This window comes from Nymphaea colorata, chromosome 10, assembly GCF_008831285.2.
Source record: "Nymphaea colorata isolate Beijing-Zhang1983 chromosome 10, ASM883128v2, whole genome shotgun sequence".
NCBI classification, from domain to species: Eukaryota; Viridiplantae; Streptophyta; class Magnoliopsida; order Nymphaeales; family Nymphaeaceae; genus Nymphaea; species Nymphaea colorata.
Genome location: NC_045147.1, coordinates 15,709,003 through 15,724,639, shown reverse-complemented (window position 1 = coordinate 15,724,639; position 15,637 = coordinate 15,709,003). Strand labels below are relative to the sequence as shown.

The following is a 15,637-nucleotide window of genomic DNA, read 5'->3' as shown; positions in this document are numbered from 1 at the left end:
AAATCAACTCCTGCTTCATTGAAATTCTCCCCTGAAGTTGGCTAAAACACCTAGTCCAGCCAGCATTCGTCCTTCTCCCTTCCAACAACTGTGTAATTTTTCTCACCCATTCTTTAGTTGGGAAGATGATAATATAGTCACCACCATATTCCTTATGGAATCTAAGAATGCGCTCCAATACTTCCATTTCGCCCTCATAGATTCTGCCCCGGTCTTTGATAATGACGGCACAACCCAATTGACCATTATCCTCATAGCTTAATCCAGCTATTCTCGGTCCATGCCTGGTGTGAGCTCTACCAATGTTAATAGTCATACTACTTGTATCGAAGCCAATAGTGTCAACACTGTAGAGCCCAGTTTCCAACCAAATTTTCAATTTCTGTATAACCTCAGGCGGCCAATTGACAGAGAAAAAACTATCTATGCAATTCCTCCAAACCTCTCTTTTGATCCTACCAATATGGGATTGAAGGCTGTCATGGAAGCATCTGTTTCTTAGTTGCCACAGGCTCCAGCAGGAAACTAAGAAGGACATTCTCCAGCACCGCCGTGTCCACTTCCCCGAAATCTTAGCTTGTAACCATTTTTGGAACTCAGTTACAATCTCACCTTGGGGCAACTTCACTCTACCAAACTTTGCAGCAACATACCGCCATACTTCCTTGGCAACTTTACACTTAATTAAGATATGACCATTAGTCTCCTCCGCACAAAGGCACAATGAACAACGATTGGCAAGATTGAATTCCAGCTTTCTGAAGTCTATCATGAGTGGGAAGTCTGCCTGCACAAGCAATGTAGGTGTGCTGGCAGCTCTTGGTTGGAGCGTAGGTAGCCCAAATCTTCTTCCACCACCACTCTTTAACACCCTGAGTACGACACTTCTTGATAATCTCACCAGCTTTGAAAGTCGCCTTACCATCTTCACTCCAGACTAGCTTGTCCTCAGTCTCCATAAGCCTAATGTTATCAATGGACACTCCAAGACTCCTAGCAATGGCAAAAGACTAGCTATCCTGCCTCCCACATGTAATCTCTCGAACACTGATCTTAAACTCCCTACACGGCAATGAATACCCATTCGCATCAACTCTATATAAGAGCACTTGCCCCAACCAACGATCCGTCCAAAACCTGGTCCATTCTCCATTACCAATTTTTCACTCAACTTTGTCCTGGATCAAACTCCAACCCCACCGCAATCCTTTCCAGCCCTAGCTTTGGTTAGGAGCTTTTTTAAAAGTCCAAGGACTATGGTGACTCAAATACTTATCCTTAAAAATGTTGGCCTAAGGTGTCCCGTAGGTCAAAAGCCGACAGCATCTGCTAGCAAGCAACACTCTATTCACTTCTTCTAATCTTCTAATACCAACTCCACCTTCCTCAACCGGCATGCAAAGTCGATCCCACTTAACAAGATGCATGTGTCGTGCACCATCTCCCTCATTCCACATGAATTTGATACAAGCTTGCTGCATTTTCTTTAACACAATAGTTGGTAATCCAAACGCCATCATCCAGTAGTAGGGTAATGTCATCAACACATAACGGATGAGACATAACCGTCCCGCGTAGGACAAAATCCGAGTCTTCCATCCAGCCAACCTCTTTTCCACCTTAGTGAGAAGTGGTAAGCATAGATCTTCAATAAGGTTTCCCAAAAACAAGGGGAGCCCAAGGGACTTGAAGGAAGATCCCCATTAGGCCATTGAAGAATTCTCTGAATTTCCAACATGTGGCAGTCCACAATGGTTCTAACAAAAATCTCAGACTTTTGCTTTTGCCTTTGTATTTTAAATAAACATTCAAGTTATTAATGACTGCCCGAAAAAAAAAAAGGTTCCTCATATTGCTTCAAGAAAACTTAATTTTATTGGAGTATAATGGTTCCAAAAAGATTCATGTTATTCATTTTATATACAATACAAGTGATATCATAATCAGATATAACCAGAAAAGGAAAGAAGATTAATGTTGGTATTGGAGGGGACAGAGGAAGACATAAACAGGGACTAAAGGACACAATAGGACAATGAATGTTTTGGCTTCTGTAGCTTAACGGACCTGCTTTACTTATTTAACTGAAAATATGCACAAGCATGCGGAAGATTCGCTCGAAATTAAGTTGTTCGCTCACTGGAAAAAGTTTCAAACTTCCGTAAATTGTAAGGGATTCCACATCTGGCTTCATGATCTATCCCCATCTTTCTTAATGATTTTTTAAAGGGAGGATCATTCCATTTATGAGATCACCACAAAAATCTAGATCTTGAATTTCAGGATCTGATATGGGCTGGTGCTGCAATACTTGAACATATCTTTGATCAGCTTCTGTTTCTCAGTGATTTTCTTGTCATTTCTGGTTGCTGTCGCCGATCTGTTCTTCAGATATCTTCCGAAGGGCTGCTTCCTTTATGGAAGCAGTAGAGGAAGCCATGAAATAGTTTCTTTTCTCTCTAGATGTGAAGGGAGATAAAACTCATAGCAACATGGCAAATCAGAATCTGATTGTAACTGTGGTCGAACGTACCTCTCATTCGGCGCCTCCTTCCTTTTGTCATGGCCATTTGAAGGCACGCAATTCTCCTCCATTCTGGAGGAACGACATGTACCCACATGATTATGTCTCTTCATAGGAGCTGCATTTAATTATTTGTGAGCAGACATTTCAACTACCACAGAGTTCCTCAAATATCTTGAGTTGAATGGACATGAAAGACCCATTTGGCAATAGCAATAAGTTGTAATTATTTCATGAATTTACCATAAAAATTAAGGCCAGTATATGCAACATTGTAATGCAGCATTTTATGAATCTGCGCCGAATTTTGGGACAAGTTGGTAAAACAATAACAACTTTGTTGCCAAATTCTCAAAGAGACTCATAAAAGTTTCCTGCTGTTTTAGATCTGTAAAGCTCAAAGGAAGTTGAAGTGGCGCAAGTCATGCAACAAAGTCTTTTTATATTATCATTTTGAAGGCAAGATGTGGATTTCATATAATGATTTCTTTGGGGGCATTTGATGGCCTCAGATTTGAGATCTTGAGATCATTGAGAAAAGCAAATCCAAAGATTTAAGGTTAGCCCTTCCATCAGTCCTCAAATTTGAGGTTCTGGCCATAAAATGTGCATCTCAAATCCTGTTTTTCATACAGTGGTAAAATTTGGCATTTGTTTACACTGTAGATTTCATATAAAAGCGACCTTCGATCAGCCTTGGGTCTGAGTAGGGGTGGAGCCAGGGGGGCAGCAAGGGCCCTGGCCCCCCTCATTTTAAAAAAAAAAAATTATATACAAATTTTAAGAAAGTTTATTTGTCTTATATAAAATTTTTGAAAAATTCATAACTCTGTCCTAGGTCTGAGATCCGAGACTATCAAACACACCCTTAGTTTTTATGCTTTGCCTTGACATATTACCTACAAGACATTTGATATGGATTTTCTGATCTCTTTTTCTTGAATGCTAAAAATAATTCTGGTTCCCGCACTTTTGGTACATTTTGGTATTTTTTGGTGGATGGTAGAATTGGATCTTTAGCATTTGCCTCATTTCTCCTGGGTTGCTTGGGACCCATAATCTCTTACTTATGAAGCAAATTGACAAATAATCATCCTGAAAGTATTGTGAATTTTTCTTCATGCATTTAGGGAACTTCTTATCATAGGTAAATCCAACAACTTTTTTTGTAGATCACGAGAGAGATTTGTCTTATCAGTTATTGGACAAAAAGGATTTCACTCCATAATTTCTTTAACAGATTTGCCTGTCTGCATTCTAATGTCATAGGCTTTCATCTGCCTTTCCCCAGTGATATGAGATCTTGAAGTTATAGTGTTGAAGTACTTCAGTTATCATCCATCAATCTGCATCATAAGAGAACAAAATTCAACCACCAATGCTAAGTCGGGGAAAAGGTAGTTTTTTTCATATACATTGAGGTTGTTTGATAGCAAGAACACTTGCAGAGTATTCAGTAAATCTGCCCCCAATATTGGAACATTAGTTCTAGCAAGGTAAACCAACAGCTTTTCAAGGCATTATATGACCAATGAAACTTGAACTAATCCAAAAACTTACATATAGAGTTTCTTCATATAACATTTTGCTCTTTAAAATGAAAAAAAAGCCCATCTTTTAAATTGATCTACAGTAAAAATTTTGAGTGTTACTACTATGAAAGTAGAAAAAATCATAAAAAGAGTTGCCCCTCATGGGTTGCTTGGCAGCAAGGACATTATGTGGGTGCTCTATCAATCCACCTAAAAAATTGATGTAGATTCATGAAACACTATGATTATTGTTTTGTGAATCTGATCCAATATTTAGAGCAGATTCATGGGATACTCACAAAGTGTTCCTATTGCCGAATGACTCCCATTGTTCATGTGTGTTCTTTGGAACGAATATGTATTTTTTTAAAGTAAAATTGTGAAACAATATGTTGCAAAAAAAAACTATGCTTTTCTATCACATAAATGTGCCTCCTAAGAGGTCGGACTTTTTTTGTAAAGGTACATTTGTCCTGCCATATAATATAAAAGAGTTGCATGAAACGTTCATGAAGACACATGATCACTCCAAACAACGTGAATGTCTTTTGAAAACCAGAAGATCATCTTTAAATAATTCAAAAAGAAAATTTAAAATTTAGGTGTCATTAATTTTTTTTTTTGGCAACTTGAGCATGAAATTTGAAATATTTCAAAGAACTTAAGTTCGTTTCTGAAAACATTAAAAATGCAAGCACATTTCCAAAGACCGTACATGCACTATAAAGCTAGGACTGCGTAGAGTACAATTTAATATTTTTAATGAGTTAGGTAAAGAAAAAAACGCTCGTAAACTTGTGGATATTTATATGCAATCATTGAAGGCATTCAAGTGAGTCCACCTTAGATGTTTTGAGTTAGCTTTACTCAAAATTGACAGGCTAAATTGTTATAAAATTTCTCATGGTAAATAAAATCTAATGGCTTGCATAAATCAATTTTTTGTTTACATAACACATAACTCAAACATAGTTCAAATTGCATGAACGAAGATTCATTTTGCTAAATTAATTCATCCCTTGTTGGGATTTAGTTTAAATCTAATTCAAACACAAACCAAAATCCCCAAAAAATCCATGAGTTGAATCTAAAGAACTTGATATTCAAAACAAAAATTAAATGTGAAGAAGACTTGAGCACAATATCTTTTGTGATTTTTGAAGAGAAAAAAATTTACCTCCTCGAGAAATGTGATTCCCGTCCTTTACCCGACCAAGAAAATTAGCATCGCGGCTCGGTCTCCCCCACTCGCTGCGCCGCTCTCCCATCCCCCCACCTCTCATTAAAAAACACAAAAATGGCTTCACCACGTGGCTCCTTCTGTTGCGCTCTCCGTTGCATCTTCCGGCCACTTCTCCCTCGAAATCGCCGTCAGCAAAACGTCGAAGTGCACGACCCACTGCCGTCCCCTTTCTCTTTCAGTTTGACTGTCTGATCCTCCCTTCGCTGACCGGCCCCTCTTTTCATCAGTTGAGCCGGCCGCTGTCACCGTCGCTGCCGCCACGACCGCCAGTCCCGCTCTGCCCCGCCCGCCACCTCATCTCACTCCCCCTCGCGTTGTTCTCAAGCGGCCACCGTGTCGGGCCTCATGATCCGGCGGGGAGGGGAGGTCGCCTCGCTCTTCCCGTCCCTCGCTCTTTATCTGCAATCGATTTCAGAGTCCCCGGTGATTGCTCCCTCCCCTTTATTGTGTTATCTTTCTCTTTTGGGGGTTCCCTCTGATGCGTTTGGTTTCCTTTGTTTTTGTGGTTTGCGTTTTTACTCGATCTTCGTCTCCCTCCTCCCGTGTCTTGGATGTGATGCATTATTTGCTGCTGCTGGTTCATCTTTTGCGATGCTTGTCACTCTGCCCGAGTGCTTTCCTTGTCAGCGTTCCCGCTTTTGCCTATCGTGTATTTGGTTCCCGGTTTTCGTCGACTTGAGTTTAGAACTGGCGTCCGATCTGAATCAATGTGCTTCGATGTCCGGTGATGAATGCGTTTAACTTTCAACTTGCTTAGTCTTTAGTTTGTTGGCAACTTGGCTCTTTATTGAACTGAAGAGGCCCCATTTTTCTCAGACCATCTTGCTGAAAAAAGCGACACCATTGCCTAAATAATGCATCTTGTTAACTATCGAATGTTGTATACCGGGCTCGTTTCAATATTTTTGCATGTACTTGACACGGACTCAACCTTGTGCAGACTATTCATGTATGTTTATTGGCTTTTTGGTTCTTCAGGATTGCTGCGCTGAGCGAAGCATGTTGTGTCATTCGTATGGAATCCTAGATTGGTGAACTCGATCATAAGCTTTCTGGTTTCTCCTTGGAAGGATTTCTTTCTTCTTCCTTACAGAAAGTTTGTCTGGCACACTGTCGTATAGTTTCCGATTACTAGTTCGATGCTTTCCAGCGTAATTGAGAATATGGGCCTACTCTGCAGCAGACAAAGACCTCACTCTGAAGCTGATGCTGAAGAAAGTGCTCAGGTTCAGCTCCCATTGACTCTCTGTTTTGTTGTTAGTAAGGGTAGATGATCTTTGATATCTTGAGTTTCCACTTCATCAGTTGGCTGCAAGTGAGGTAGTTGATGTTAGATGTCTTGAATTTGAACTATTTCAGCAAAGTGGAGAGACTTCTAGTTTTGAATGCCTCTTTACCATTGAAATGTGTTCTTCGTTCAGGCTGCAGAAATAGAACGCCAGATTGCTTTGGAAACAAAAGCCGAGAAGCATATTCAGAAGCTGCTGCTACTAGGTTAGATTTTATGGAATCTCAATCCAATTTTTTTATTACAAGCAACTCCTTTCCCTTTTCTAAATATGAATGTCTGACCAAGAAGTTTGAGGAGTTTCTTTGGTGATCCTAATGATATTACACATGCATGCAAGCATACACTGACCTATTACCTCCCTTCTAAGCTGACACAGCACCTTGCCCATCCCAACCCCACAGAACACACTTCTTCACAGGTCACTGCATGCTTGCACCATGCCTCCATGGTCAAGGTCTAGATGCCCAAAACACACCTTTGTGGCTCTAACGCATCATCTATTCATCCTAAGCTTTAAGAGTTGTTCTTTGATTCACCGCTATGGATTGTTGGCCTTTCTTCAATATATTTGTCCAATTAGTGTATTTTCAAACACAATGGTACATATTATGTTAAACATTGAGAACTATGTTGGATCAGGTGCTGCTGAGTCGGGAAAGTCTACTATCTTCAAGCAGGTCAACATATTTTCCTTCTTGACTATGAACTTTTGCAAAATTTAGACAGCTGCTGGTCTTCTGACATTGTTTTACTCCACTACATGCAGATCAAATTTTTGTTTCAATCAGGATTTGATGAGGCAGAGCTTAGGAGCTATACACCAGTTATCCATGCAAATATATATCAGACAATTAAAGTATGCAATACTAGAAAGGGTGTGTTGGTTGTTTCCCTTTTATGACCAACAACTGTAGTGTGTGTTATCTGTTTTTCTTTTTCTTTTTTTTGTTCTCTGTATTCACAATCGTTGCATGTGTTGTGATCTTTGATTGGGGTTAACCGAGGATATTTTTTGCAGATATTGTATGATGGCTCAAAGGAGTTTGCTCAGAATGATGAGGACTCTTCAAAGTACGTTTTGTCTCTTGAAAATAAGGTTTGCAGATGCCTTATCTTTTAGGCCTCGTTTCTTTTCTTTTCTTCTTCTATATCCGTCTTATTTACATTGGAATTGTTTTCTCTTTTTATTTTGGGATGAACTATTCTATTAAGTAATTTCTTGTTCTTCGTAATATTCTAGAAAATGACATGCATGGTAACCACATCTCAAGCTGATCACTAACATGTCCAGGGCCATTGCCTGCTATTTGCGTATTTTATGATCAACTTGCTCAAGCTTGCTGCTTTATTGTTCTTCAAATTGCTGCAGCAACATTCTGTTGTCCATGGTTGTGTAGCTGCGTGATAATTGGCATGATGCACACTTAAGGAAGAAATTATCCACAGCAATTGGTTCAAATTTGAAAAGCAGATCCTGGTCACCATCACAATATCATTTGTCTTATAGATAATCGTTGTCTTTTTTTCCCCTTTCTTTTTGTTGTCTTTCCATGCCAGTCCCTTTATTTTTTTTCTGAGCACCCTTCATCAAGGTAGCACCATATACTCTATGTCTGCTGGTATACATGTTAATGCCGGTGTTTCCTAAGTCCTACTTATGGGTGCTTAATTGCTTATGTGACACAAACATTCTTTTTTATGTATTCTATTCACTAGTTCATATTTCCTATGCTTCATTCCAGGGAAATTTTGTACTGCTGGTCCACACACACATATATAGTTTAAATATGATGAATTGCAATTATCACATTTTCTGGACAAAGATATTCTCTTGACCGGATGGGTAGCTCTTCCTGGACCGAGATCTAGAAAATGAGCCTATTAGATATAAAAATTCTGAGATAACTGATCTTCTTAAAAGTCTAAACGCAGAAACATATGTTAGCATTGAGATAGAACTGAAGATCTGCAATATTTTGGTGATGTCATGATTTTGTTGGGGTTTATCATCTCCATGTTTGGTGAAGTCTTTCATAATAATTTTTTGCCCATACATTCTTTAGTTTGGATTTTGAAATATTTGCACTCCTTGAATTCTCATAAAAAAATAAAGTAAAATCATATTCCCTAAATTCAAAAAGTTAAATAAAATGATATCTTGAAAATCTGGATGCATTTTAATTTCTTGCAACATACCAGATAATGACGTGAAGTGCTCAATGGGCATGCTTTAATACCAACACCACATGCTATCATGGACAATTGTTTACATACTTTCACAGTTATCAATGTCAAACCACTTAAGATGATGGCATCATGATCAATTTAGGCTCAATATGACCCCTTTTGATAACATAGAGGAACCCTCACTCTGATAGCAATGATTGGGAAGAAGCTGTATGTTGTAGCACATCAACGTGCTTCTTTCTTCCATATCGAGTCTGCACTTGTCACAGGCTTTTCTTACCACATTAAAAGGTAACTTATTTTTCTGTGCTCTCAAATCGAATAGCATTATTTCAATATCCAACAAGAATATCTTTAAATTCTCTTCCGGTTATAGAATCATGTGAAGTTGGTGAATCGTGCTTTCTGAAATATCACAGCTTAATCTGCTAACCTTTTTCTTGTTAGAAATTCATGATGCTGGCAATGCTTCAGCGTGATTATATTTTCATTACTGTCTTTGTGATCCCAACCTTTTCTTAGTTTCACAAAATAATCTACATTTCTACTGCTATTGTAACTTAGCCATATACCTTACCATGTCACTAGAGTATGATACAGGTGTGTTTGTGAGATGCTATGTTCATCAGTAGGGTTCTAATTAGGACAAAGTTTAAGTTCCTTTTTTTATGCCTCTGACACATTAATTAACAAGGGTATATTCGTAACCTTTCAGAATCCATATGAATACGGTTTATATATATATATATATAAACTGTATAGAGAGAGAGAGAGAGAGAGTATGGGACAAGGTTATTGGAGATATTTTGAAAATATTGCAATAATATTGCCTAAACAGAATGAAATATTTTTATCGGGGAAATATTGTGATATTGTCAAAATGTTACCATAAAGTACACAATATTGTAAATCCTTCTGTTTTGGAGTCGGATCAATTGAATGATATTTTGCTCTTTTCAGAACATCCTTTTCTCTATTATGTACTTTAAGCGAATGTTTCCATTTTTCAATTTCTTTTAAGGTTTTGAAAACTATATGGAATTTTTATAAGGAAATTAATAAAAAAATTTACAATTTCACAAATTTTTGTTATATACATGTATATTTTACTTTCCATGTTTTACTTAACAAAATGAAAAAAAAAAAAATCCTACATGAAGCTTTTAAGAAATATCAAAGAGCAATATTTGTGGCAATGACACACACAGATATATGTACAAACTTCTGCCTCCAAACACACACCTCAGCATCTGTGTTTTTCAAATTGCCAAGCTTTCTGTATTGTTTCATTGTGCTCTCCATCTGAGTCCTTCACTTTTCCTATCTATTGCTTTGCTTTTTTATATTTGATATTATTTCATTGCATTCTCAAACTGAAACCATTTAATTTGTCCTTTTCCTATTTTCTATTGACTAACCTGATATTGCAATATAATAGGAGATTGGAGACAAACTGTCTGAAATGGGGAGCAGACTAGATTATCCTCCCTTGACGAAGGAGCTCGCCAAAGAGATAGAGACTTTATGGAAAGATCCTGCAATTCAGGTTACTTTTTTTTGCAGTCAAATCAGCTTTAGTTTTGCACATCAGCAAATGTCTATACTGTTTCAGTCATGATACTCGGAGATACTTGATGTGATTTCTAATTATTACTGCTGTGGTTGTAGGAAACTTATGTCCGAGCAAATGAACTTCAAGTTCCAGATTGTACACTGTATTTTATGGAAAATTTGCAGAGATTATCTGATGCTGACTATGTACCAACAAAGGTTCATTTACCAAACTTGGTTGCTTTACTGTTATATTCCCTTCTGGAGCTCTCATTGCTTACATATATTGTTTCTATATTATTATCTTGCTTATGAGGATTAAGAAAATTAAGAGAATCTTTTCTTGTGTTAAATAAGTTAAGCAAACTAAGCCAAAGAAACCAACTGCCAGCAAATCTAATATGTGCTCCTTTTAGTTCCCAACATCATGTTAAAGTTTGGGGTGCAGATAAATTGATTGTACATTGCATTAAGTAGAATACAAGTTCGTTAAAGGAAGTATATTCACATACATCTGAATGGGAACTTTCTTATCTATTGATGGTTTTGTACTTTGATACAGCATTCCCGAGTCTGATCCACCATCTTCTGTATCTAATCCATTTGCATCCACAGCTAAATTCTACCGAGAAAAATGAGTAATAAATGAATTATTTACTGTGAAGTGCATGGTTTCCATATCTTGTAACATATCATAATAAATCATGATTCGCAACATGTTCCTGTTGCTGATATTTGTGGTGGGTTATTTCTGTCTGATCATAAAGATTTGAAGCATTTGCATGCAGTAGTAGACCTCGGGTACCATCTAACTTGTCCTTCACCATATGCTAAATAACATGCTGAAACCCCCTTTAAAGATCATTGACTGAAATGTCTCTTAGTCAATAAATGTATAATAGTCATTGAAGAAAAGCTTCCTTAAGCTGTAGTCAATATTCTAGACTACAGACCTGATGCCATGGTTAGAACTTAGCAAGCTTGTGACTTGAACTAAGATCAGCTTGTGGTTGATTTGCCGATACAGCAGATCAATTCAGTAACAAGGACGAGTTATTACAAAAAATTCTAGTGTTAGCATACCAATATTTTGCAGCAATAATCACTTTAAAATTATTAAAATATGTCAACTAGTAACTGAGCTATACTACTGAATTTTGATTATTTGATTCTTAGTAGGTAGCATCTTTCTGTGAGCATTGTGCTTGGAAGTCATAATATGCAAGGTAGATAATGCATAAGAGGTACCCTTGAATTTAATTTTGGCCTTTGGACCTTGTTGAAGCAATCATGGTCTTATATAGAGAGGAAATTGCTGTAAACTGAAACGGAGAAAGAATTTGGATCCATGATTGTGAATTGTAATAATTAGAACTTGGTCCAGGTTGATTGACACAATTCATGAGTCAAATTAGTTGGGTTTACCTGGGGTATGTTCCTAGTTCTGTGATTGTTGATCAGCAGTGATGTGTCGAGTATGCAAATAATCTGTTCCACTGTCCTATCCTGTGGCTAATAAGTAAGATATTTCTCAAAAGACTGTATATGGCTATATGCTGGTCGTGTGGGTTCCTGAGGCATCGTCTTTTCTCCAGTGTTCTATGTAGCTAATTCTTATGCCAAACAAAATAAAAAATGCTATATGAGCTCTCTGTGTAGAGAGAGTAGTTTCTATCTTGGACTGCAAGTCTCTTAGTCATTATGCTGTTACTGAACTTCTTGCCTCAATTTTTTAATCTTTGCAGGAGGATGTTCTTTATGCTAGAGTTCGTACTACAGGTGTTGTAGAAATACAGTTCAGGTAAAATTATCCGTCGCACGGTCCAAGGTTATTTTAATCCATTTGCTTCATATAAGGTTTGGAATTACACAATTTGTTATTTGTGTAGTCAAAAGAAGGGGTATGCACAAGCTGAGTGTGAACTGAGCTGAAGCTGAACTAAGAATCATAAAGTTCGAGCTTAGATTGGATCTCTTCAAATTGGCTCATCTATGAAATGAGCTTCACCTATAGGGTTAAGCTTAACTTGTTTACAATTCAGGTCCAGCTTGAGCGCAGTTTAGGCAAGCCAAGCACGAATAAAGTTCAAAACTTCAAACATACATGCAGACATGTGAACATTTCCGTTACTGTTTTCTCGTTAATGTTTTTATGCTGAAAGAAGCTCACTAAGAACTTCTTGAAGTTGTTTAGACTACCAACCTGTTGTGGTTAGTAACATAAAAGTTCATGATGAGGTTTAAACTTTAAAATTACATGTGTTTCTTGCATTCTCTTTCTTTTTCCCACATATACGATATTCTCTATGAAATATTAAACGCTAAGAATGTTTCTTTGCAGTCCTGTGGGTGAGAACAAAAAGAGTGGGCAAGTCTATAGGCTCTTTGATGTTGGTGGGCAGAGAAATGAGAGAAGGAAGTGGATTCATCTGTTCGAAGGCGTTACTGCTGTAATCTTTTGTGCTGCAATTAGCGAGTAAATGGCTAATCATTCTCATATCACAAGATCATCAATGACAACACTACTTCTGCTTGAATTTTCGACCTTTCTGGAGCATTTGAAGTATTTTAAAAATTAAGTGAACCTAGCATTCTGCAGGTTGTGTTGATCTGCTTCTGTTTAATGAACCAGGTATGATCAGGTGCTTTTTGAGGATGAAAGCAAGAACCGCATCATGGAAACTAAGGGGCTTTTTGATTGGGTTCTGAAGCAGCAATGTTTTGAGGTTCTATGCATAACACAAGCTTCATGATATAGGTTGAGAAGTTTTGTTGTCTGATGTTCAATTCTCGATGCAGAAAACATGCTTCTTATTGTTCCTAAACAAGTTCGATCTATTTGAGAAGAAAGTTTTGAAGGTGAGGTTTTAGCCTTCTGATCATCACAGGAACTCCCAAAGTAAGTATTGACCTGTCTTCTTTTGCAGGTTCCTCTTAGTGTCTGTGAGTGGTTCAAAGATTATCAACCCATTTCATCAGGAAAGCAAGAGGTCGAGCATGCTTATGAGTAAGTCAATGGTTTTTTCTTTTATGTTTGTAAAATATCTAGTTACAGTTTTACCTGAATCAGTGATGTTTTTGATTCTTGTCTTGGGGTTCTAATAGTTGTTTATTGAGGTCTCATGTCATTGTCTGGATGCACTTAAAAGGCATGCTGACACATTGAGGACATGCATGCAGCCTTAGATACAGTCTTGATGCCCCTATGCCCTTGCTTGTATTAGATTTTACATAGAGGATATTGTGATGCCTCTATTTTATATTCTGAGTCAGCATCTGCCAAATTAAAACCTGGTAAAAGTCCAAATTTATTAGATGTTTCAAATCAGTACTTGCTACTGTCTACCAAGAATTGCCCAAATTATGTTGTCTGCTTAAAGAATTGAATATTTCCTCCAGGGTTGTTCTCTTTCTGACAAGATTTTCTATTTCCACTTTTCGGGGTTGGGAGAGGCTACTTTATTTCTGTAATCGGTTTTAGATAGTGCTACGATGGTCTTTCAGTTTTCTGACACATCAACTGGCTTGCATCTGCTATGCAGCAGAAAGTTAATTGGAATTTGAACCACAGTTTGTGGTCAGAAACCTCTAGGTGCATAATGTACAAAGGGATGTGAAGAGACTGTTTACTAAAATGAAGAGATGTGGCCCCTGTTTCACTATGAGATGTCATGAAGTTGCACTAGTGAATCATCCTGCCGCAATTGATTCCCAAAGCCAGCCAAACATTGTCGTCAAAAGGAAAACAAAAGAGTGAAGATACAATTAAGTTTTATGTGATATTCTGTCATCCTGTATTAGATTTTACAATCATTTTCAAGTATAGTTGTGATGCAGATATACCCAAAATAGCATATCCAAATTATAAGAAACCCCATAGAAGCCACAACTGCTGAATTTGCACCTTGCAAACTTGTTTGAATATGCAAATAAATTGTGGATACACATGGTGCCACCACTTCCATCCATATGATTGACTTATATATGTCTGACCTAGCTTCTTCCTTTATCAGGTTTGTGAAGAAGAAATTTGAAGAGTTATACTTCCAGAGCAGCACTCCAAACCATGTTGACCGAATTTTTAAGATATACAGGACAACAGCACTGGATCAGAAACTTGTTAAGAAAACTTTCAAATTGGTGGATGAGACTTTGAGGAGGAGAAGCTTAATTGAGGCAGGTTTACTGTGACGGGGGAGCATCCACAGGTGAAACCGATTGCAGATTTCATCGAGTTGGCAGCAGAAGCACACTGAAGTATTTCTGCTGTGGTGGTGCATTTGTGTGTTTTGGCATGCATATGTCTGTTTCCCCCACTTTCTCTTCCTCCTGAAATTTTGGTATGAGGGGCAACCGATTTCTGGTCTTGTTTCTTTTGCCTATTTCTTCTGTTCTGTCAAGTTGCCACCAGAAGCAGTTTCTGCTATCGTAATGCATTTGTTTGTTTGCTTGTTTTGTAACGTGCTTGTTGCACAACTTTTTTACTTCAAAATTTGTTATTGGAAGCAACTGCCCTGTGGTCTTTCTGTTGCCTTTCCCCCCTTGAACCTTCCCTGGCCCCTCCCTGTTTTCCTCTTCAAATTCTGTTTGGAATCATTTTCAGAGGGCAGATCCTTACTCTGTTTTAGATGTGAAGTGCATGCTCTTGTAGACCAGGAATCAAGTTCTTCTCATGTGCTGAAGTGTTTCTCTATGTGCCCTGATCTGAGTAAGCTGGTGCAGAGTCGTTGAGAAGCCACACTTGTTCGACATCATTTTTGCTGTTAAATTGGGAAAGGGCGACTATCTTCTCAACCTTCTTGAGCTGCGCATAAAATTCCTCTTCGGCTAATTGAAGGTTCATCTTTATTCTGCTAATTGAAGGTTCATCTTTATTCTGCAGAACGGTTTTCTCATTTTCAAAGATTGACGTCTGCCGTTCAAAAGTCGTAGTGTCATTATATCCCTGATATATTTCCAGGCATAAGCTGTATAGAATTTAGTGACTATTTACATTTGATGTACGTTATATTTAAGAGGATGGCTGTAGTAGGACAGGATACTTTCTTTTTCTCGCCTTTTTCCCCCACTTTTGCCCGCTGTGAAGTGCACAAGCTGATGTCTTTCTCCTTGATCTTAGTTAGCTGAAGTAGTTGCGACAGCAAGTCGTATTCTCTTTTCCTTCTTTTCTTAGAAAATGATCATCTCTGGTTGAAGCCAAGATCAAATTACGTTTTCTCATGTTGCTAGCTGTATGAGCTAAGCCGCTAAGCTAATCAACATACAAAAATACTTTGGAAAGGAATAATTAGTCGCGTAAAACTTTTGAA

At 37.9% G+C, this 15,637-nt stretch overlaps 1 protein-coding gene across 2 annotated transcripts; it reads left to right on the top strand.

The window, feature by feature from the left end:
- Positions 1–5,321: 5,321 nt before the first annotated feature.
- Positions 5,322–14,861, top strand: LOC116263206 (guanine nucleotide-binding protein alpha-2 subunit). 2 transcript variants are annotated; one of them, XM_031642846.2, is made up of 14 exons: positions 5,322–5,722; positions 6,278–6,525; positions 6,721–6,793; positions 7,230–7,267; positions 7,357–7,446; positions 7,609–7,686; positions 10,216–10,323; positions 10,446–10,547; positions 12,074–12,129; positions 12,670–12,804; positions 12,961–13,054; positions 13,128–13,187; positions 13,256–13,335; positions 14,342–14,861. In XM_031642846.2, exons 2-14 carry the CDS (start codon positions 6,439–6,441, stop codon positions 14,517–14,519), a joined length of 1,179 nt encoding a protein of 392 aa, XP_031498706.1. In that variant the 5' UTR covers positions 5,322–5,722; positions 6,278–6,438; the 3' UTR covers positions 14,520–14,861. The 2 variants fall into 2 exon arrangements, with proteins under 2 accessions (XP_031498706.1, XP_031498707.1); XM_031642847.2 differs by lacking the exons at positions 5,322–5,722; positions 6,278–6,525 and having other exon boundaries at positions 7,357–7,465.
- Positions 14,862–15,637: the final 776 nt, after the last annotated feature.

Coding starts and splice junctions, on each gene's coding strand:
- LOC116263206 (XM_031642846.2), top strand. CDS start 6,439: ATGCTTTCCAGCGTAATTGAGAATATGGGCCTACTCTGCAGCAGACAA. Junction 7,687..10,215: donor TTTTGTCTCTTGAAAATAAG/GTTTGCAGATGC, acceptor GCAATATAATAG/GAGATTGGAGACAAACTGTC. Junction 13,055..13,127: donor TGAAGCAGCAATGTTTTGAG/GTTCTATGCATA, acceptor TTCTCGATGCAG/AAAACATGCTTCTTATTGTT.